At 40.3% G+C, this 22522-nt stretch overlaps 1 protein-coding gene across 2 annotated transcripts; it reads right to left on the bottom strand.

Annotated features, from left to right (window-relative positions):
* Positions 1-14629: 14629 nt before the first annotated feature.
* On the bottom strand, positions 14630-22314 carry LOC137183277 (uncharacterized). Of its 2 annotated transcripts, XM_067590204.1 has the most exons (9): positions 22097-22313; positions 18805-20311; positions 18601-18715; positions 17294-17474; positions 17157-17171; positions 16847-16930; positions 15696-15766; positions 15402-15537; positions 14630-15269 (listed from the first exon to the last, which is right to left on the bottom strand). In XM_067590204.1, the coding sequence occupies exons 1-9, from the start codon at positions 22172-22174 to the stop codon at positions 15246-15248; spliced, it is 2211 nt and encodes a 736-aa protein (XP_067446305.1). In that variant the 5' UTR covers positions 22175-22313; the 3' UTR covers positions 14630-15245. The 2 variants fall into 2 exon arrangements, with proteins under 2 accessions (XP_067446305.1, XP_067446306.1); XM_067590205.1 differs by lacking the exon at positions 17157-17171 and having other exon boundaries at positions 22097-22314.
* Positions 22315-22522: the final 208 nt, after the last annotated feature.

The raw sequence follows: 22522 nt of genomic DNA on the forward strand, positions 1-22522 counted from the left end.
ATATTTCAGTTTATTCATGTACAGCATCTGTACACGTTGATAGTCCACCTCCCAGAACACTGATTTCATATGGTGCTAGAGACTGGGTACAAACATCTACGTCACCAGATGAAATCAGTTTCTGAGTGCAGTACTTCACTCAACAACAGGCTTAAACCTGCAGCACAGTACATGTTGGATACAGGAAAAAAGGATGCTTGATACTGTGGGAGGAAATGTGTCATGTCTCCTGTTACTAACTGGATGCTGAGTGAAGCCAAAAGTTGCTGTTGCTGCCGTCCTGTGTATTTTCTCCTCTCTCTGACGGATGGCGATTCTACAAACGAACAGCAGAGGGTGTGGTCATATTACAAGTCATAGACAAAGTAGTGACCCTGCAATAATGGAAAAAATTTTAAAGTGAAGCTCATGAAGTTTAAAAGAGATATTTCTGTAGAGGCAGTGTCAGCAAAGCTTGCAGGAAACTCCCGGGTGTCTCTTGGTACTCCACCTACCTGGGTCAGCATGCAGCGCCGGAGCCAAACTCATCACAAACATCATGATAAACACTGGTTTCAGACTGAAATTATACTGCACACATCAAGATACATCAAAAAGATAAAGCTGTGTTGTTAATTTGGTACTTTTAGCATTAATAAAGGTGTTTTTTAAGTTCCCGCACACCAACACAGGTGTTTCCAATTACTGATTAGACAGCTTGCCAGGTTGAAATTGGTGGTATAAACTATATGTACTTATAAAAATGATAACAGGGTAAATTGTCTCACCTTAAATCAAGTCCAGTTTTTTTGTACACACCCACACAGTCTAAAAGGCAAAGTCTAATCAGGTAACAAAAGTGAAAACACCTGTGTCGGTGGATTATGGGAGCTTAGCAGCTTTAAAGGAATTGTTTTGACATTTTGGGAAAAATGCGTCTTCGCTTTCTTGCTCTGACTTGCATGAGCATATTGGTACCACTCTTATATCTGCTAAATATGAAGCTACAGCCAGCAGCCAATTAGCTTAGCATAAAAAGTGGAAACAGGAGGAAACAGCTTGCCCGCCGCTGTCCAAAGGTAACAAAATCTACCTTCCAGTTTGTTTATCCTCTATTTCTCCTCTCTCTTCGACTCTACCTGCTGCTGTTACATTGCATCACCTGTTGTTTCCTATCACATTTCTATGTTTTCATATAAAGGAAGTGATTTTTATAGACATAGGTGACACCATAACACCTTTTTTGACCTGTGTTTAACCTTATAGACTAACTGAGCGGAGGATTTGTCCTTGGTAAGATGTCCTTTTCTCCATCAGCTTCTGTCCTTAAAGGAAAAGTTTGACATTTTTTGACTTTGATTGTACTTATTCGCTTTCTTGTTGAGAGTTAGATACCACCCAGAAAACCACAATATGTCATTTACACTTCGGTTTTTGTACAAGTTAAACAAATATGTGTTAATTATTGAGCTTTAGAGGTGATGTAACCAGATTTTTTAACCTTTGGACAGAGTTGAGCTAGCTGCTTCCACTTTTTCCAATCTTTATGCTATGTTAAGCTAACCAGTTCCTGACTGCAGCTTAAACAGACAAATATAGGAGGAGTGGTATTGATCTATTCGGGTAACTCTCAGCAAGAAAGCTAATAATTGTCTTTAATAAAATATCAAACTATTCTTACAAAGGTAGAAGATGATGGAGAAAACTGAGAATGAATTGACTCGGAGGCCGGTTGGACACCTGAATGCTGCTCTCTCATTGCAGGACAGCGTCATCAGTCATCATCTTACAAGGACAAATCCTCCATTCGGGTTCATCTGTAAGGTTAAACACCAGTCAACAAAGGGTGTCATGACATTGCTGGCGTCTATAAAGTACTGGGTTCAAATGAAAAAATTGAAATGTGATGGGAAACAACTGAGAACAGGATGAAACAGCAGCAGGTCGACTAGATAAGAGAGGAGAATTTAGGTAAAACATTGCATTGTGGTTTTTTCTGAGCTATAGAAAGACCTGAGATTGTTGATATTACATGCGCAACATAAAGGTCTAACAGGTCTAGCAGGTCTAAAAATAATGCTTCCACATAGGAGCTGTGACTCATGTTTGTTCCCAGATGGCTTCATTTGAACAGGAGCTGAAAGGGGCTGAAGGTTTATCATATGGACGCTCTGTTCACCACATCTTCTCTTCCACTTCCTTTCTACCACATTCACGGGCCAAATCTCACCAAAATGAATATAAATCCAACACGCAGAGGCATAAAAGAAACTGAGTAACGAATGTTTTCATTCACGGAAAAGATTTGTTTCAGTGCCACATCACACAAAAACAACACTGGATGAGTTAAGAGAAGGGAAATTAAATTCTGTCCACTGTTGGCAAATAGTCTGCATCACAAAAACTGGGATGATGAGTGAGCTGCAGCTAAGTGACCCCAGGATGCATCCAAAGAGAAGGGTAAGTCATCAATATGTCTCTCATTGTTACAATATTTTTGTCTTGTGTCATCAAGCAGCCGAGAATTCAGAGTGAGTCAGTCAGTCATCACCCAGTTATGAGGAAGAGAAGTCAGCGGTGACTCGTGGACGAGGAGGATATGATGATTGTAACGTATCGTTCCCCTGAGCTTATACTGAAAGGTGGTGTGTCTCTGGTTGCAGCTTCATGTTCGTACTGAAGTGAATGCTCCCCGGCATGCTTAAGTGAGTTCACACGTAGGGCAGAGCGGAGCAATTATCCTTAATGACGGAAGGTATAACCCCATGAATATGTGCAATCATGTGATCAGGAGGCAGAAAGAGGGAAAGCGGAGAATCAGTGAATCAGGTGATAGAGGTGTATTCCTGTAGAAATGTCTCCTATTCATCACGACATGAATACGAAAGGCTTGTTGATCTAACCAAAAGCAGAACTGACATTTCGGTTCCTGAGTATCGACTGAAGAATTTGCTCAGTTGGAAGTTCAAGCACATGAGGGCAGCATGAGTCAGCCACACCTTAGGGAGACATCAAGTGATTATCTGAAACAGTCACTGCAGCAGATTCAAATCATTCTTTGTATCATGCCGGGATGATCTACTTCCAAAGAAAAGTGCTTTTTTGCTCATGTAATGACAGAAAAATATCAGTTTCATTTATGAGGTCCTGAATCCTTCAGGTTAAAGTAATAATTCAATACTTTGGAAAATATGCTTAAAGGCTCCCTCTCCAAGAATTTGATGAGAAGAATGATATAACTCTCATAACTCACACTTCCAAAACCCACAAATAACACATTATACCTTGTTTGTTTAATCTGCACAAAGAGAGAAGTGCAAAAGGACAAATTGTGGTTTTACGAGGGGGAGGGGGGTCATGTGCCAGACTATTTCTTGGCTGCACGTCAGTGACTTCCTTGAGTTTTGTTGTCACCATGAGGTGCTGGTAGGTAGATTTTGTTTCACCTCCTTCTAGTCTTCTTGCTGCTGGCTGTAGCTTCATATTTAAGAGAAGAAATAGAGACTGGTATCAATCTTCTCATCTAACTCTTGGCAAGAAGGTGAATAAGCTTTAAAGGATAAGGCTTTTCAATATTTTTCTTATTGTCAATCTCATGTGCAGAGCCAAACCAACAATAAAATGATTTTACTTACAAGTATTGTGTGTGTATCCAAAGCCTCATATATCATATTCCTTTGTCCCCAAAGACCTCCATTGTTGTCCAAAAACTATTAAAAACACATTATTGAGCCACACTGTTGCACTGGGTGACAAGTTCCTTCACCACAAAGATTACAGTTACAGTAGTTTGTTTAGAAATAACTCCAAAGATAATAACAGCGTTAACGTTTTCAGTCTTCAGTAGATCCGTTTACAGAGCTTCGCTAGCTTGTTTTGCGACGTATCACAACCTCCTGACTTTCTTCTACCTTGTTAATTTCTCAAAGCACTTCAGTACAGTTGGCCTGGCTGGGCAGTTGACCAGATGGTGGAAACCCATCCCCAACCGTCTCAAATTATAGGACCTTGAAGTTAAGTCACATGTAGGACCTTAATTAAAGGACCTTGAAGTTAAGTCAGTCTACCTCCTTGTCTTTATATCATCTATGATCTAAACACTTGAACAAGTACTTGCATCATGAGCCAAAACAACTCCTCTGCTTCCTGGATTTAATGCAATCAACCTTGTGACAGATGAGTCATAAAAAAACATTTCCTCGTCATTTTGAAGTAGCAGCAAACACAAACACCAGTGGACGGCCTTCTGTTTATGAAATCATCAACCACAGTGATGTTTATGTATGAGGACGAGAGAACGAGACAAATGTATTTATTTTTATCAAAATATGGAAAATAAATGTGACTGTTTGATGTTGGAGGATGAGTAACCGGGGGATTTTATAGACTTGCCAGTTTGCCTTTAATTAGTCTAGACCTTTATCGCCTAGCCTGGGATCAGTGACAGTGCAGACAAAGGAAGACTTCATCACACGCAGGAATTAAATGACAGAATGAGGTTTGCTGGGGAGTGCGTTGTGTAGCTATAAATATATCTGCATCGATGTAGGACACGATCCAGGTGTGGTCACCTGGCACTCACAAGCGCAGCAACCAGATTTGAGAGCAAAAGAGCAAAAATGTGGGCAGAAAGTGCCGCATGGATACACACACACAAACCCACAGCAGTTCAATAAAACGTTGAAGGATGCTGAGGCTTGAAAGTCAATCTTACAAACCCATCAAGTGGCAGCATCACATTAATCTGTGAGAACAGACGGAGAGGGAAAGTGATTTCTCTGAGAGATCTAAGAGGCAGAAAGATTACAATCTAATGTTTGTATCATTGATCACTAGATAGTTACTTAGTGAAGAAGCCTCGCTGGAGCTCCACCTGGAGAGATTGCTGATTAATCTCCCTGCCACCATAACCACAAACTTGTTCATTGTATTCGTGCCAGAGTTGTTCACTTTTATTAGAGACAAAACCGTTGTTAAGACAAACAAGCCCTGACAGCAAGTTTCTAAAGAAGTGGTAGATAACATCACTCAGCACGGCTACAGGTGACTGACTGCTGTTCAAAAATAGGCTGAAAGTGAAACTGCTGTGTCACTTTCTGTAACAACTCACAGAATTGTGCAGTTTAACATGACTTGTGAATTAATAGAATTGAACGTGTAACAGCATCTGTCTCCTCATCACGCTGATTTACTATTAATTTAGAGAAAATGAACACACACAAACAGACACTAACCTGTTGCAAATGATCCGTCACTTACCACACGATGGATGATTTCCTCCCTGGAGACGTTTTCACACTTGCTGCTCCGACTGAAAGCCGGTCCCGCCCCGTGCTGCACTGAAGTGTCCTGTCTTATATTGTACTGTTGGTGCTGTAGTCCTCAGGGTTGGCTTCACAGTGTATGTATGTGTCTGTATGTGTGTGTGTGCGTGAGTGTGTGTGTGTGTGTATGATGAACACACTGAGCGACAGAGGAGTTATGAGATGGAGATGCCAGGGAGAGCACAGCCCCCTTGCCTCTCTCTCTGCTCTTTACAGTCAGTGTGAGCTGTTCATCCACTGCTCTGCCAGAGTCATTATTGAAACTGAGTCAACACGGCTTCCCACACATGCCCCCCCCCTTTATAACGCACACACACACACACGCACACACACACGCAGATAGACTCCACTGTAATAATATCTATATTTACAGTTAGTTTTAAGGACGTAAACAGTAAAGATGTGAATGTTCTGACAAGATAAAGTCATAGAGCATATGAAATGTACAGTGGAATCTGCTTAAAGGGGACAAATCATGCACATTTACAGATTTATATTTTTAATCTGGGGCTCTACTGGACTATCTTCGTATGATTTACAGATTACAAAAACTCCTTATTTATCTCATACTGGCCCTTTATGCAGCCCCTCAGTTCAGCCTTTGTCTGAAACAGGCGGTTTTAGCTCCTGTCTCTTTAATGCCTCCATCCCTCTTAGAAGGTTCCTCTCGCCAGACTTCCGCCGGCTCTGGAGGAAACGTTAACAAACTATGCGACAAACCATCACAGTAGGATTTCACTACTTTTTCTCGTTCTTTACTCGAGACATCAACGTCTCAAATACATCCGTACATGTTCGAGATGGAATCTGATCTGAAATTTGCGAGTGGACAACGACACACGGAAAATCTTTAACAACAACCCTAGCAACCAAGACTACGGAACGGCCGTTTACGGGCATGCGCGATGAGCCGACGTCAGCTCATCAGCAAAATTGAAACAAAGAGCAGACTGAAGCCGTGACTTTTGACTTGAAGGGAGCATTTCTATATACGTTAACCTCAAGTTTTGGAATTTTTACTATGTTCATCCGCAATATCCGACATTATAACAGTATGTAAATAACACAAAATTAAAAAAAAAACATAATATGTGCCCTTTAAGTGCTCACTCTCTCCCTCTCTCTTTCTCGCACAGACGGATAAACTGCACTGAATCAATATCTATATTTACAGAAACTTATAAGGATGAAAACATTGCAGATATGAATGTTTTAACAGTCTTAACAAACAAGTTCTCACAAGAGAAACTGTCATAAATCCTATAAAATTCACAGTATCAGCTTCTCAGTTGCTCACTCACTCACACACACACACACACACACACACACACTCACACACACACACACACACACACACATAAACGTTACACACCCAGCATGACAAAGCATCTTTGGTCTCACCAATGCAAACAAGCAATTACTCCATTTACACACTTCATCCACAAAATCCCTCTGATTTATTTCCCTCCATTGCTCATATCTGAAAGTCTATAATGCTGTGAAAACACCACACAACAGTATTTTTCTTTGGTTTCCCTCATTTACGGCCAGATTAAATGAGCAAAACTGTAGTTTGGTGTAACTAGCCACAACTTGAAGTATCCCATTATAATCAGAACAACACGGCTTATACAAACTCTGTAACTTCCTCCATGCGTGCAACCGCACAAACTGGGAAATTCCCCCGGCTGTGGGGAAAGGCACGGATGAAACAGTATCCGTATGGTGATGGCAGGTGAGAGGGCACGACTCACAGAGCAGGAATCTCACCCTGCATTCCTCTGGTGTGACAGGAAATGGAATAATTGTGCCTCTGTCGAAGACCAAACACATAGTACACTACTCACAAACGCCCCGGCCCCAGCCCCCGCCAACCAGCACGTGCTTCCTTCCCAGTATCCGCTCCTATATGGTGAGTCAGCTGACCACACAATGAGTCGCTCTCTCTCTTACATTCATGTCCATCCTGAAGATGCCAAAGAAAGTGGCTGCGAGGCGTCCCATCAACGTTCTCACCCCTCGCCCTGATCTCCTTCTCATCATCACTACAACATTGTCCACACTTTGATCCAGTTGTCAATCATCTAACGTCTTCCTACAGCGGTGTGTGCACCTGCCACTCTTTCACTTTCCTCCCAGCTGTGTGTGAATCAGCAGCCGCAACATTGCAAGGAATGCCTCTCTGAATGTCTGCGGTGCCACAGGCATCCTCCACCCGCTTCCCAACATCCTGACCATCCTAATCCTCCACAGCTGCCGAGGACAACTTGTGTATGAAGACTCTGAGAGTGAAAATATCTCTCCTCACTTCACTCTGATACGCTCTCTCTCTCTCTGCTTCTCCTCAGTCTTCTGTTTGTGTAACTCTGACAACCAGCTCACAGACATGTGCTATATCTAGACCGTTTGAGTGCAGATTTAGCTGCCATGACCCAGCCTGCTGAACTGTCAAGTGCTCAGTTGTACTTCACAGTCTGCTCCTGACAGAGAGCTACATCAAGATAGCGTGATTAGAGGCTGTTTTTGTTTGTATTTGTCTGGAGAACATGAAGCAGAAGTAAAAGACTCTAAGCATTAATGCAATATTTTGACATTTTGGGAAATACCCTTATTTATTTTCTTGGTGAGAGTTAGATGAGAAGGTTGATACCACTCTTATATCTGTCAGTTAAACATTAAGCTACAGCCAGCAGCTGATTAGCGTAGTTTAGCATAAAGACTGGAAACAGGGGTTAACAGCTAGTCTGGCTCTGTGTGAAGGTGGCAAAATCTGAGACTGTCCTCCCAAGAAAAACAACACAATAGGTCGTAGAAACAACATGTAGTTACGTTTGAGTGACAGATGTCATCTAGCAGCTGTAATAATTATGACTGGGAGCAGTGGTACAGTACAGATGACATCTATATATTTAGATAAATTTCTACATTCAGAGGAGGAGGTGGTCGATGGACGTTATAATGCAGCAGTGGACCGCTGTTTGTTTCCTGATTCCAATGACGAGTCCAGACATTTTTTTAAAAACCGTAGCTACAATGGTCCCCCAGTCTTAACCTTGTGGTTATTATTGTAGCTGTGACAAACAAAGGTCGCCTAACATTAGGGAAGTAGTAACTTTAACCCACACCACATGTTCCTCTAACCTTACAGGTTTTTCAAGTCCGTCTTAAAACAATGGTCAGGGGTCCAAGTGAACATTGAAATATTTTTCCTTGTTGTAATAACTCCTCCTGTTCATAATGACCATTAGAAGATTACTTCATACTGCAGTTACAGTGTAAGTGATGGAGGCCAAAACCCACAGGCCTCCTTCTGTGCAAATATTTAAAATGATCTTTATCTGAAGGTAATATGAAGCTTCAGCCGTCCAAATTAGTCAAATCAAGTAGATATCTTTCAACATTACAGTCTTTTCACTGCCAAAGTCCCTCTTTTTGTTACTTTACTTCCACCGCAGCTCAACAGGGAAACACTTTCTGAGGTAACTTCAGATAAACTTTTAAATGCATTTTTGCACAAAATGACTGTGTGGACCCGCTGTGGATTTTGGCCTCCATCACTTTGAAGGGGATCTATTTAACGGCCAGTATGAACAGAAGGAATGATTACAGCAAGGAAAACCTCTTTCAATGTTCATATGGACACCTGACAGTTGTTTTAAGACAGACTTGAAAAAGTGTCAACCCTCTCTTTAACAAAGTGATCATTTTGTTACAGTTTTGGAAAGCACAGATAAATTACGATGTCCTGTCGATTATTGCAGATAGAGGCGCCAGATTAAAAAACACTTCTATGAGATGTTCTGGTGTGCACATGTTCAAAAAATTTATTTGGTCGTTTAATCTAGCGGACTTGTTGGAAAATCTGCACGCCAGAACCTCTAAAGCTCACTAATCAATACATTATATCTCATTTTCTTAACTGGTATGAAAACTAAAGTATAAAAAGGACAAGTTGTGGTTTTATTGAGCGTTATGTGCTGGACTGTTTCTTGGCTGCATTGCTAAGCATCAAGTTGAGACTGCAGGAAGTCACTGCACCAGGCCAACAATGTCATAACACCACAGTGTTTTGTTTTTGTACTTGTTTTTACAGTTCACGCACACGTTTTTTCCCCTTGTTTCCTGTCTTAATGCTAAGCTAACCTAACCAGCTGCCGTCTGTAGCTTCATAATTAGCGTACACACATGAGAGTGGTATCAGGATTCTCATCTAACTCTCGGCAAGAAAGTGACTAATCAGTAACGAGTGGTTTTCAGCACATAAAACCCCCTGTAAAACCACAAATTGCTGTTTTTAAACTTTTTGAACAGACTAAGCAAAGCAGATATGATGTGTCATTAGCTTTAGAGGTGCTGGTGGGAAGATTTTGTTACTTTTGTACAGAGCCATGCTAGCTGTTTCTCATGGTTCCCAATCTTTATGCTAAGCTAAGCCAACCAGCTGCTGGCTGTAGCTTCATGTTGAACTGACAGATATACGAGTGATATCAACCATTAACAGGATGATATTTTATTCAAATATTACTACTTTATGAATAGACTGGAGACATGGAAATTTATGGACGGGGGGCGCGGGGTGGTGGGAGGGACTTGGTTGGGGGGAAGGTGAGGACTGACAGGGTGGGTGAACAATGACTGGATGATTGAACAGGTGGAGATGAGTTGATGACAGAAAGGTGTAAGGAGAGAGAGTAAGGGAGGCATCTTTATTCCTACTCCATATGTTTTGAAGAAAAATGGATGTGTTATCTATAATGTATGTTAAAAAAACAACTCAATAAGTAAGTAAACTGTATGTAAATAAATATAAATATTATAAATATGAAAAATATATATATAAATATTATAAATAAATATTAAGTTGCAAAATAAAAAGGTACTGTTGCAAGGTTGCAGCAGTATATTTCTGTATCTATCTGGTTGCATGACTTGGGCCATGTGGGACTGGTAAAGTAATATCCCATCAGACGTCATACTCTCCCTCGAGTTCAGCGGGCAAGGCGACAAGAGAAAACACAAAAAGACAAGCAGCGTTATGTAACAATCCTACTCGAGTAGTCTGCAGGCTTTAGACACGTCCTTGGTAACAATCACTATAGCACCACCAAAGAAAGGACAGGATTGCATAACAAGCAAACTCAATGCCTTTCAAAAGGAGCCAGAGATCTGAACCCTCATACAGTATAACCATAACCCACGTACAGTATATACAGGTGATACTGTGAAGATTTTGGGTCTTTATAATGATATATATAACAAAACATTTCAGCAGCAACAGCTCTGATTAATTAAATATACATGAAAACTGTGCAGCTTTACAGTATTGTTTTGTTTGTTTCAGCAAAAAGCCGTATACACAAACCTCCCACGCCAACAGCTAAAGAGATGAATAGTTTCTCTTCAAATGAGCAATGTGTCCTTACATTTGTATGATGTGATTCTGGTGAAGACAATATGTAAACCAGTAGCTTTCATGTGAGCGTAATGTGAGTTATTTTGTGGTATTTCTGACTACTCTGAGTGGCTGCTGAGGTTACAGTCATGGTCTTCTCTCTGTGGGATGAAACTGAAACAAACACACACCCTCATCCTTTTCTGCTGTTTTTATTTTATTTTGCCCTAAAGACACTCTGTTGAACTTACATCTATTCACTCGCTGTACTAACCTTCCCAATCCAAGTACGTGTGTCCTTCAGAGAACTCTACGTATTATAAATGCTACAATTACTTTCTTTTTTTCCTGCTCAACAGGCTTAAACATCTTGCGGAAAGATGTGCACTGCTAACATTTCAAACATAGAAATATCTGAGTGTTTTCACCCCAGATGTACCTATTATGAAACAGCCACTATTTGAGAAAATGTTATTATTCCTCCTGTCCTGATGTGAGCCCTTCCTAACATGACTCCAACGGAAAAGATGGGGAGCAAAATCCAAAGTCCTCATTTTGTGTAAAAATGCATTCTGAAATCCAGACTTCAGAATAACGATATCTTAAATCTAAACAATATCTAATATCTAAAGCAGTTATATAAGAGGAAACAGGTGCACTTCTCCTGCAAATTCAGTCTGGTGGTCTGGTGGTTCGGCCTGCCTTTAGAGAAAGCAGTTTATGTTCTTCAGAACAAAGTCAGGAAAAAAGGCGGCACTGCACAGTAGAGAGAGAATCCCCTCATGTGTCATTTAGATGAATTTATTGCCAATCAATGGGCTGACAAATCAACTGACGTGTTTTGGCATAAAGCCTTCCTCGGAGGTGTTTACTTTGTTTCCTTTTACCCTTTACCCTTCTACCCATACCTCTCTGTGTATGTTTCCTTCATTCATTACTGAGTTTTACTTCCTATGAGGCATTAAAAGCTGCTCTAATCAACATTTCTATATTTACAATAGGTGAAACGACTGCAGGATGTGTAACATAAAGGAAGTCACATCTAGAATATTATATATAGAGACGACCGACTCTGCAGCTCCCTTCACCTTTAGAAAGCTTTTGAGTGTTTTTCATCTCTTTTTTTTGGTTTTACAACCCACAACTTTACTGTTTTGATTCACTCTCAAATCTCTCATAAGTGTTGTTTTCAGCAAAAGAGCCATGATAAACCCGCTGAGCGTTCCCTCTCCAGCAAGTTTGGCAGACGGAGCTTGTTTTACTACTTGTTATGTTGCCCTCAAGTACCTAAATAAATAAACAATTCAATTATTGCTGTTTTAATGTATTTCTTTCACTGGTGATATATTGTTTCTTCCTGGCATGAGGTACAATGTGACTAATATCACAGCTCGCTAGCTACCTGTTTCCACTGTTGCACACTTACTCTACACTACAGTTAGTGTATTTTTGCAGAAGTAGAGAAAAATAGAGCATACAAGGGACAATTTTACCATTTGCATTGTGTTGCAGGATATGTTCAGACGCCATTAGATCAGAAAAAAACAGATCAAACTCACACAAAACCATGTACATGCGGACCAGTGCTATTTTCAAAAGGGTGTTCTCAAATGCAATTACATAATGTTTAACACTCACCACTCTTGTGCATAAAGCCACAGATAAACACTGGTGAGCTGGCTGCTGCTTCCTCTGTGGATAATGAAAGAACTTGACGTCAGGTCTGGTCTGCAGACCACAGCTTCACTTCTGTTTTACACTCCTGGCTTTTCATGTGCAGTTGAGTGGATGAGGCTGTAATGGTAAAACAAACACTTTTAACGTCTGCCTCAATCCATCACTGTCTGTACAAGTCCTCCCTCAAGGCGTGGACATGAAACAAAGCTATTATAATATATGATAATGTAAATTGGATTTGTAAAATGGAGGCTTTGACAAACTACCAAATACAAGTGGTGCAAGGTCAAACTGAGCTAGATGACTTCATGTAGGAAGGCTGAAAAAGAGAAGGTGAAATGTTCAGAACTTCCTCTAAAATGTCATATTTTCAGAAGCACAGTATTAAGATTTTCTGGCATTTTAAAATATGTTTCATAAAGTCTCATTGGACGTCTCTCAAACCAAATGATGAGCATATAACCCTTTAATTTAACATGTAAATTGGCAAAACTGAAGCTTTCACCCAGCTCTTTATAGTCTGCAACCACATACATGCAAACGCTCACTTCCTCTTCAAAATATGCAGGAAATGTTGTACCTAAACTCAGACAAACAGACATCACATGTCAACACTCAGCACGCAAGTCCTCCATTTAGCTGCATTGTGGTTTTCACCAAATTTAGGAGCTGAAAGACACTGAAATTGGATACCGTTGATTTTCTACAGACACACACAGACACACGCACAGAGCATCTCAGTAAACTAAACATTCACACCTTTGTGTTGCTGCTGTCAAGACTCCTTACAGGGAAAATGGAAAAAGATCAGCCACTGAACTCGAGGAAAGATGAACAAGGGGCTCTAACAGCAGGGAATCCCATCCTTCCTGTCTAGTGAATTACAGATGAAGTAAAGGTCATGAACAGCAGCCTGGAGCTGCAGGTAGAGGGCCCTCTACTGGTGAATCTCATCTTATCAGTGCTGTGTTTGATGTAGAGCTCCTGCTGTGGCTGGAAAACTGTGTGCTAGACAACGATGGTCAGGGCCCAACATCAAAGAATTACACTTAAAACTGCTCTAAAGATTCAGCTTAGAGGTACTTGAAGCTGAGTGTGAAGAATAATAAATATTTATCAAATGACTTATGCTGCATTCACATCATATACTGTAGGATGGATGGGAGAGATGATAAAGATTTCCACATCAGTGACTTGTGAGGCAAGTGTTCACATTTTCAAGACAGCTGCATGGTTACAGGGTTGGAGGATTAAAACACTGTGTATTGACATTATAACAGCATATCTATTAAATTTGGTTTTAATGACACTGACTGATGATTTTTGGCTGATGTGAGGCGTCTGTGTTTGTTTAGTTTTCAGGCACTTGCACATTAAGTGTCCGGTTTGATATATCCAAGCTTCCCAGTCATAATTATCCCTTCGATGTTGATGTGAATGCTATTAACAAGTCGGAAATTTGCAATTACAATAACTCTGATATGACGTCAATGCAGCATCACTCCTACTTATAGCAACGTGTAAAAAGTAACCTTTAAGAATCACATGATTAATCCCATGTATGCTCAGAGGAGGAAGAGCCAACCAGATTTAAAAAGTCCTTCCATTTTACTGAGTGATGTTATTCTGCAAAAATATATGTGATTTTTTAAAAAAAACTTATCTTCCTGTTCTCTTTACATACAACCTAATAGATTCACGATTTATAAATAGGGAATTAATATATGAGGATTAAATCAGATTGACAAGTGCAGACAGTAAAGATACGAGGAAAGTTTGTGAAAATAAAATCACAAAGGCAAAAAAAGAAGTTTCACAACATTCTTGCAAATGCTTAAATGAAATTGAAATAGTAGGCAAAAACTGTTATTCCTCATGACCAATCAATTAAAAAACATAGCTATGAAGGTTTGTGCTCCTCTACTACTCTAAACTACTTCTAACTTACATTTAAGACAATTTTTAGGTCATGAGAAATCTCTGCTGCTACATCAGAAACACCGCTGAGAAATACAGCTTGTGCTTTGCCTGTGTTAACTTTTAAAGAGAGGATAATTTACCTCGCTGTACGACATCACATTGGTTTTACAAGACGAAACAAATGTTCCAGAAAATCACTAAAATATCCTCTAATGTTCCTACATGTGGAGGCTTTCTGTAACTCATCATTTGTGGCATGACTTGAAAAATTGTGAGCCCATCCTTTAATGTGAATCCACTAGAGGGCAGCATTTTTCTCAAATTAAAAAAAAAGCAATTATGTGGTTGCACAGCAAAATTTATTGAGTCCCATTTACATTTTTTTTACATGCACCAGACGTTGAGGAAGACAAGTTGAAAGATGAAAACTCCCTGAAATCATTTATATACAGAACAATAACCTAAAACACACCCGTGTTACTTCACACTCTGCTCATTTAATAGTCACTTCATGCAACTGCACTCTGATAATTAATTTCCATAACTACAAGGCACACATACAAGATCTCATTCACCTGAATTCACACCTAAAGTATGACAAACTTAAATCTTCTGATCTCTTGTTTACATTTCTAAAGACAAGAAAAAGATTTGATCCATCTGTTATTATTGTAGTATTGGCACAATCGGCTTTAAGATGATCCCAAGAACCAGATATTGCAACCATGGAGTGTCGCTCTATTTAAAGCTAAAGTAGTTTTGTGACGCCACCATCACACCAGATTACTGGCCGAACACCTGACAGGTCAGTCTGGGGGTAGAAACACTTCTTCCAGATACATGAAAAGGCTGAAGAAGATTCTATCGTGTCTCCGACTTCTGTAACTCGTCTGTTTGTTGAATTTGGCCATCATCTTCATCATAGCTGACAGATGTTGTCCTCATCAGTGTTATTAACCTCCCGTGATCAATTTATCCTGTAGATGGAGAGAAGAAGTTGGGATAAAATATTATTATAATGAGTAAAAGTGAGTAATTTAGATTATAAATCATTCTAGATGTTCCAAAAGGAGAGAAAAAAAGAAACTGTTTTCTATGTTGAGTCGTACTTTCTTGGCGTTGTCCACACACTGCATGTAGGCGGAGGCGATACCCGAGCAGGACAGAGTCTTTCCTGTGTTGTCCTTGTAGCATTTTAAGATCTGACTCTGCAAGTCTCCGCACACTGGCTGGATATTGAAACGTCTGAGAGAGACGACATGGGACATACAAAGACAAAATTATGTTGGTTTAATAGTCAATAACTCTCTGAATGCAAAAGTTGTAAAAATGCTTGTACAACATTGAACCAAAGTACATTTATAGATACAGTATTTATACAAAAAAACGTGATTTTGACTCACGCAAAACGGTTGTGTGTCTCCTCTTTGCCCTTCTGGAAGCTGTCAGCAGTCACTTTGTAGAACTCAGTACACTGTCAAAGGATTAAAACACATCATCACACACAGTAATCACACATTACTGTCAAATAAAATATCACGGCTGCATCATCAGCACGAGATGTTTTTTGACTCGCAAGGCAATGGTGAGCTGTCTTTGATGTGGCTCACACATTACACAGAGAGAATATAAGAGGTGTGGCTGTACAGGAAATAAAGTGCAAATTTGTTGTACGTGTTAAGAGTACCGAGTCCTTAATACTGTCATTTATAAAGAAATATTGAGGTGAGTTACATGTACAGCAGCTTATTACGGAGAGAAGTTATCTCCAGTAATGCTGACAAATGTGTTTTACATGATCGACAAATAAAAACATTTACAAATGTGTATAATCATTTGTGGGTAATTTATGTTGTTCACAAATGCATAATCCAGTACACAACCTGAAAATGCTAGCTATATATATTTTGACAGCAGAATATTGCATGTAAAAATACTTAATTATTGTCTTATCATAAGGTGACGACCATGAAAGTGCTGAAAGACAAACGCCTGAGTTTTACACCAGCACTTAAATACAGCATGTTTGTAGATCAGAGAACGTGAAAAGGGTCTCAAAACTTAACACAAAAATATAACTCAATCCACATGTGTCAGGTGAAACATGTTTAACTATCTGTAAATAAATGCAAAAAGAACTTCAAATACTTTTAGATATTTTTATGCACAGGAATATTATAGCAAATTTTATCAGATCTATGAACCTGAAGTTGAATATATATAGTTGCAATATTTTTATTTGTAAATTGTTACATTTGTTCAAATTATTTGGTCTGATCTGTTTGTGGATCCGATGATGCATTTGTGAACCATAAATTGTCAGACGCATTTGTAAATCTTGTTTTTATTTGTAGATCATGTAACACTTTGAGATTAATTTCTCTCCATAACTTTCAGTTAATTTAGATTTGTCTCTGTTGTCAAAGTAGACACACTTTTGCTAACTTGTATATCTGTGAGTCTATTTCCTCTTATTTCTGGGTCACAGTGAATGTTTTAGTAGCCAAAAATTGATCAATGCAGCTAAAAAAAAAAAAAAAAGTATCTTTCTTACCTTTGCTTCAAGTTTTGCAATGTGTTCCTTGTAGAGAGCATCTCGTTTCTTCAGCTCCTTCTCTTTCATTTCCAGTTGATGAGCCTGCGTGAGTCCAAAATGTTTATAATTATCAGCAATCCTCTAATAAAAACAGTATTTTTATAACAATACTACATTTTTTTTTACATTTTTTTTTTTTATTGGTGACACCAACTCCCCACATCCTCAAAGAAAAATGATGAGTAAAACACAGCTGTGCAGCAGCTGGTTAGAGCAGAGTGAAAGTGAAAGATTGAGTCATGCATATATGAATTCTCTCCCGTCTTACCTTCAGCTCCATCCACTGAAACAAGATGGCAGGATAAGAGAGAAAAAGAGTCACAATAAGAGACAAGAACAATTTACACATTTACAAGAGAGATCCTCACACACATTTACAGCTCAGGCATTTCTTCTTGTGCTTACATAAAGCTGCACCATGAGCTTCTCGTCTTCTGTCTTCATGCGCTCCTTCATGATGGAGTCCGTCAGACTCTCCATGTACGCCACCTTCTCCGCCTCCAGCGTCTTCTTCACCCGCTCGTCCACCTGAGCCTGAGCTGCTGCTCTGGCCTCTTCTAGAGCCTGGGTCCTCATCTCCTCCAGACTTCACGAATGTAGGAACAGATCACATTTTATCCCATGATGTATCATTCATTAAGTTCATACAGTGTTTTCATTCCCCATTCATACTTTATACTTTAATGCTTGTAAGTTGTAATATTTATAAAACAAGCCGTTTTCAGCTGTGGAATACGTAACATTGCTGACTTCATCAAACCGTGATGTGATGGCTTTTTGTAGGCGTCATCTACCGACATGTTACTTACAGCTTCATTCAGACATGACTCTCTGCCTTCTCACAATGAATCCTCTAATAAATTTTCAATCAATTTCATTATTTATTAGAAGTTTCTTCACTGCCTGTTTTGTAATTTTCGACAAAACACATAAAATGACAAGACATTAAGTTGGGACTCTTGTTTTTCCGCTGCATGCTGGATATTCACAATTTCATCCAAGAAGTCGGCATGAATGAAAATCAAAAGGGAAGAGAGTGCTGCTCGGATTATTAAGTTTATTTTTATCTTGGCTGAAAGAGGGAAAATGTATTTAATAGACTGATCTGATATGTGAAGAATCTTCTCAACAACTTAACACTATGTGAAGTCTTACGGCAGGTCCAACCTGGTGAGACTACTGTTGTAACATAAAAAAGCGTTAATGAAGGTCTCAGTTTTGTTAAATGGTTGATGGACTGTGAAAACATCTGGGACAACAATGGAAATAAGTCCAGGACTTTATCTCTCTACACCTGACAGAGTCTGATATGTTGTATTTTATGATATATCATAGAGTATCATCAATAAACCTAAAACCTTCACATAAAAGTGGCTCTGCAGCTTATTCAGACATGAGACTAACATGTTAAATTGTATCACATTCACGTTATGAAGTGCATGTCTGAAAGGGGCTTTTTAGCATCCAGTATCATCCACTTTCCTTCATGCACTGCACCTCACCATCATTTGTACTGCCCACCTCCCTTTTTTAGCTCCTCTGCTTTTTCTGTTTTCTATTTGGAATATATTTGTTTTATGTTGTTTAAAGTGCATTTTGGTTATAAATCTTTCGTTCGGGTTGATTTGAGTTCTACAGTTCTTCTTATCACACACAGACACTCAACAGAGTCAAACTCAGTGATCACAACTTTCACAGTTCTCCGTCCTTACTGTCGCTGCAGCTCCTGCCTCCTCTGGCTGATCTCCTCCTCCAGACTTCTCTGCATCTCCTCTTTGATCTTCTCCCTCAACTCCTCCTCGACCACTTCAGGAGAAACGGGCGAGGCTGTGTGTGAACACAAAACATTTGTGAAAAAGCAGATTTTGCTGAATCATGAAACACACGTCTTGTTGACGAGGAAACAAAAAGCTCACCTGCTGCGGGTGGAGGCACTGGGGTGACGACAGGCACTTCGTCGTCAACAACAGGGGGCAGAGACGGGATCATGGTGGGCTCCTCAGCAGGTGGAGCTGGATCAGGTGGAGGGGGGGCAAGGGGCTCTACAGGGGGTTCACTTATAGGTGCATCAGCTGGTACGACAGCCAGAGACACAGACTGACAACATGGTATGGAGGGCTCCTCAAACATGGGCTCTGGTGGAGGAGAGGGTGGTGCTGCCACAGGCTCGGGAGGAGGTGGAGGTGGAGCCAGCTCACATGGAGGTGGTGAATCAACAGCTGGAACCACAAGTGGAGGCACTTCTTCAGCTGGAGCAGATGAGACTGCAGGCTCAACAGGAGTTGTCTCCACTGGAGGAGGTAAAACTACAGCTTCAACAGGGCAGGGTGGAGTTATTGGGTCAAGAGCGGGTGCAGGCTGAACCGTTTCCACAGGTGGAGTCAATTCAAGAGCTTCAACAGGGCAGGGTGGAGTTATGGGGTCAATAGCGGGCGCAGGCTGAACCGTTTCCACAGGTGGAGTCAATTCAAGAGCTTCAACAGGGCAGGGTGGAGTTATGGGGTCAACAGGGGGCGCAGGCTGAACCGTTTCCACAGGTGGGGTTGACAGCACGACAGATTCAAGAGGTTCAACAGATGGAGCAACAGCAGCAGCAGGTTCAATAGTAGTTGGAGGAGTTTGTGTCACAAGTTCAGACGGCAAAGCTGAAGCTAAAGGTTCAGATGGAGCTGCAGCTGCTGCGACTGGCTCTACAGGTGGAGGTAGAATGACAGGATCAACGCTGTAGTCTGCTACCGGTGGTGTAGATGGAGTTTCTAGCTCTACATGAGGTGGTGCAAAGGATTCAACAGGAGGCAGGACTATTGGCTCCACAGCAGGAGGAGGAATTGGAGGAAGAGTTTCAGGCTCCACAGGTGCCTCTAGTTTGGGTGGAGGTGGGGCTGAGACAACAGGCTCCATTAGAGGTGGAATTTTTGGTTCTGCAGGTGGAGGCAAGGAAGCAGACTCCACAGGTGCTTCTAGTTGGGATTGAGATGGAGGTGGAGGCGGAGGTGAGACAACAGGATCGCTTAGAAGGGGAGTTGTTGGCTCTACAGGTGGAGGCGAAGCTACAGACTCCAGAGGGGCTTCCAGTTTGGGTGGAGGTGGGGCTGAGACAACAGGCTCGCTGAGAGGTGGAGATTTTGGCTCTACGGGTGGAGGCGAGGCTGCAGGCTCCACAGAGGGAGGAGGAAGGGAGTGAAACTTTACAGGAGGAGGAGGGACGAGTTTTACAGGAGGAGGATCCACTGATGGTGGTGTGGATGGGGCTTCATCAAGAGCAGGAGGTGGAGGTGTCAGGAGAGGTAAAAGGTGTTCAACGGAGGGGGCAGGAACCGGAGTTGGTGTTTCTGTTTCATGTGAGTGAAAAGGACATCCATTCTGAGAGGGACTGGCGACTTTTGAACCTTCTCTCATCCGGTTGATGACTCGGTCCGACAGCTGATCAAACCGACGGAAATAAGAGAAACATTTATTGTTAGTTTCATTCTCCTGCTGCTGGAAACAATCAGCTGACTGTTAGTGTATCTCTCGGGTTCAGCAGGTGCAGCCTCAAGTTGATTTAATTGTGGTTACTGATATGTTTTCAGGAGGTATTTGAACTGCCAGTCCTGTTTTTGCAGCCTCATTTGGTTTGATAGTTTATTGCATGTTTGGTGTCTTCTCTTCTTTTTGTTAAGTTTGTCGTGCATGTCGTTCCTTCCTGTATTTCTTTTTATTTTGGGTCACATTTGAATGGTTTATCTGCTCCTCTTTGACTCTGTTTGAATCATCTTATTGACTCCTAACGAATGATCCTTTCTAGATTGTAAACACTTATTAATAAGAAGTATAATACTGCTCTACGTTACCAACCCTGAGGAGAATTTGTCTCATAATATTGAAGGCTTTGGCAAAACACAACAACTACAGTGTGATTTTTTTTGCAAGACATGACATGAACACACATACAAAACAAAAAAAGTCTTTGACATCATTATGTAGAAGACGAGCTCTCGTTTGGATGAATTAACAGATGAAATAACAGCGTCATGGGTTCATTGTAAAGTGAATTATCTCATCTGAATATTTTAAAAAACAAGCAGTAAGTCTGATTTTTTTCTGCCATATAATCTTGACCAAGAGGTTAATAAGTACCAAAGGTTAATAATTACTTCGCTCTCTGTTGTGATTTCTGACTTTAAAGGCTCTTTCTGGCCCCTCTGACTCTACAAAGAAACAAAAACTACCAAACTGGGAATTTCAGTCTTTCCCACTCAAACATACAGACCATATCGCTCGCTTCCATCGTCTTCTTTCCACAGCTGAGAAAGAATATTTTGCTATTATATCATTTTTAACTTCAGTATTTTAAAGACAACTCACAGTTTAACAGTTCAACATTAGAGGTCAAGTTATTAATTATTAGTCAGATATTCTTGGCACTGTGCCCATTTCTTGGACATCATTGTTTTCTACTGAGATCAAGTGTTTTCTCAACATCATTACATATAATTCATGACCTCACTGTGTTTTTGTAATTATACTGTTCATAATTATTCCATAATCATAACAAATTGGCTTTAACAGTTTCACATGTTAAGATAAATTGATAATTTTGTGTATCAAAATCAAGAAACAACATGAAAGTCTTTTCATCATGTTGACAATATTTTATCATTTTGTGATTTAATTTTTAGTTTAAAACTTGTTGGGAAAAGGAAACGCTGATGTTTTTGGTTATTTGGGTTTTCTTGGTGTTGCATAAAATTGTTGATAAAGGTCATTATTGCCTATAATCACTACAAACTAGTTAATAGCTTTAATTAACAGAATTGTAATAATTAATTTGCTTTTTACTGTTTGAGAAAAAACTAAACTGCAGTTATAATCATGATATTATTGATTTTTTTTTCTATATGGTCCATATGTCTGTGTGATCCCAACAGGCTCTATTTTTAGCTTTAACCCTGCAGCTCACCAGGCCTGCAGGTTGAAGCAGGCAAAGAGTCACAGACTTCATGCACAGCAACAACAAACATGAGGTCGACTCCATACAAAGTGAATTTAATGAAAAATCGGCCAGAGATGCAAATAAAAAATGAACATTTCTGCGTCGCAGATCTTAATGTTAAATCTCACAGTGCATCTCTGCAGAAACAGTCTGCAGAAACATTTACTTTAAATAGTTTCTAGGACCCTTGAGTTCTAATGTTGCCTCTAAAGTTTCCCTGTGCTTTCACTCACCCGAATGCCCTTCACAAAAGTGACTCCTCCGCCTTCTCCATCCTCATGAGAGAAGTGACTCGGGCTGTTTCCCCCCATCTGCAGCCGCTGCACAGGTTTCTATCAGGACTCTTACTGAAATTATTTAATCCACAGCGTGGATGTGTGCTCATTGAGATCAGCTCCACACAGCTGCAACAATCTGCCCTTCCCACAGCTGAGACAACAACAGCAGCTGCTATTGGACGAGCAGCAAACGTGGTTCAACAACTCTTCACTGGATTGGTCGGTTCGCCTTAAACACAGTGAGCTGTAAGAGAACATTGTGTCCCAACCTAAAGCACTGATAAAAACAAACTAAAAATCAATTCTACTACAAAAACATGCACTTTTTGTTATGATAAATTAATTAAGATGCATGACTTTGCAGCTATGAACTCTCAATCA

This window comes from Thunnus thynnus, chromosome 5 (assembly GCF_963924715.1).
Source record: "Thunnus thynnus chromosome 5, fThuThy2.1, whole genome shotgun sequence".
Classification (NCBI taxonomy): domain Eukaryota; kingdom Metazoa; phylum Chordata; class Actinopteri; order Scombriformes; family Scombridae; genus Thunnus; species Thunnus thynnus.

Coding starts and splice junctions, on each gene's coding strand:
- LOC137183277 (XM_067590204.1), bottom strand. CDS start 22,174: ATGGGGGGAAACAGCCCGAGTCACTTCTCTCATGAGGATGGAGAAGGC. Junction 18,716..18,804: donor AGTGCCTCCACCCGCAGCAG/GTGAGCTTTTTG, acceptor GTTCACACACAG/CCTCGCCCGTTTCTCCTGAA. Junction 17,475..18,600: donor AGGCAGGAGCTGCAGCGACA/GTAAGGACGGAG, acceptor ACATTCGTGAAG/TCTGGAGGAGATGAGGACCC.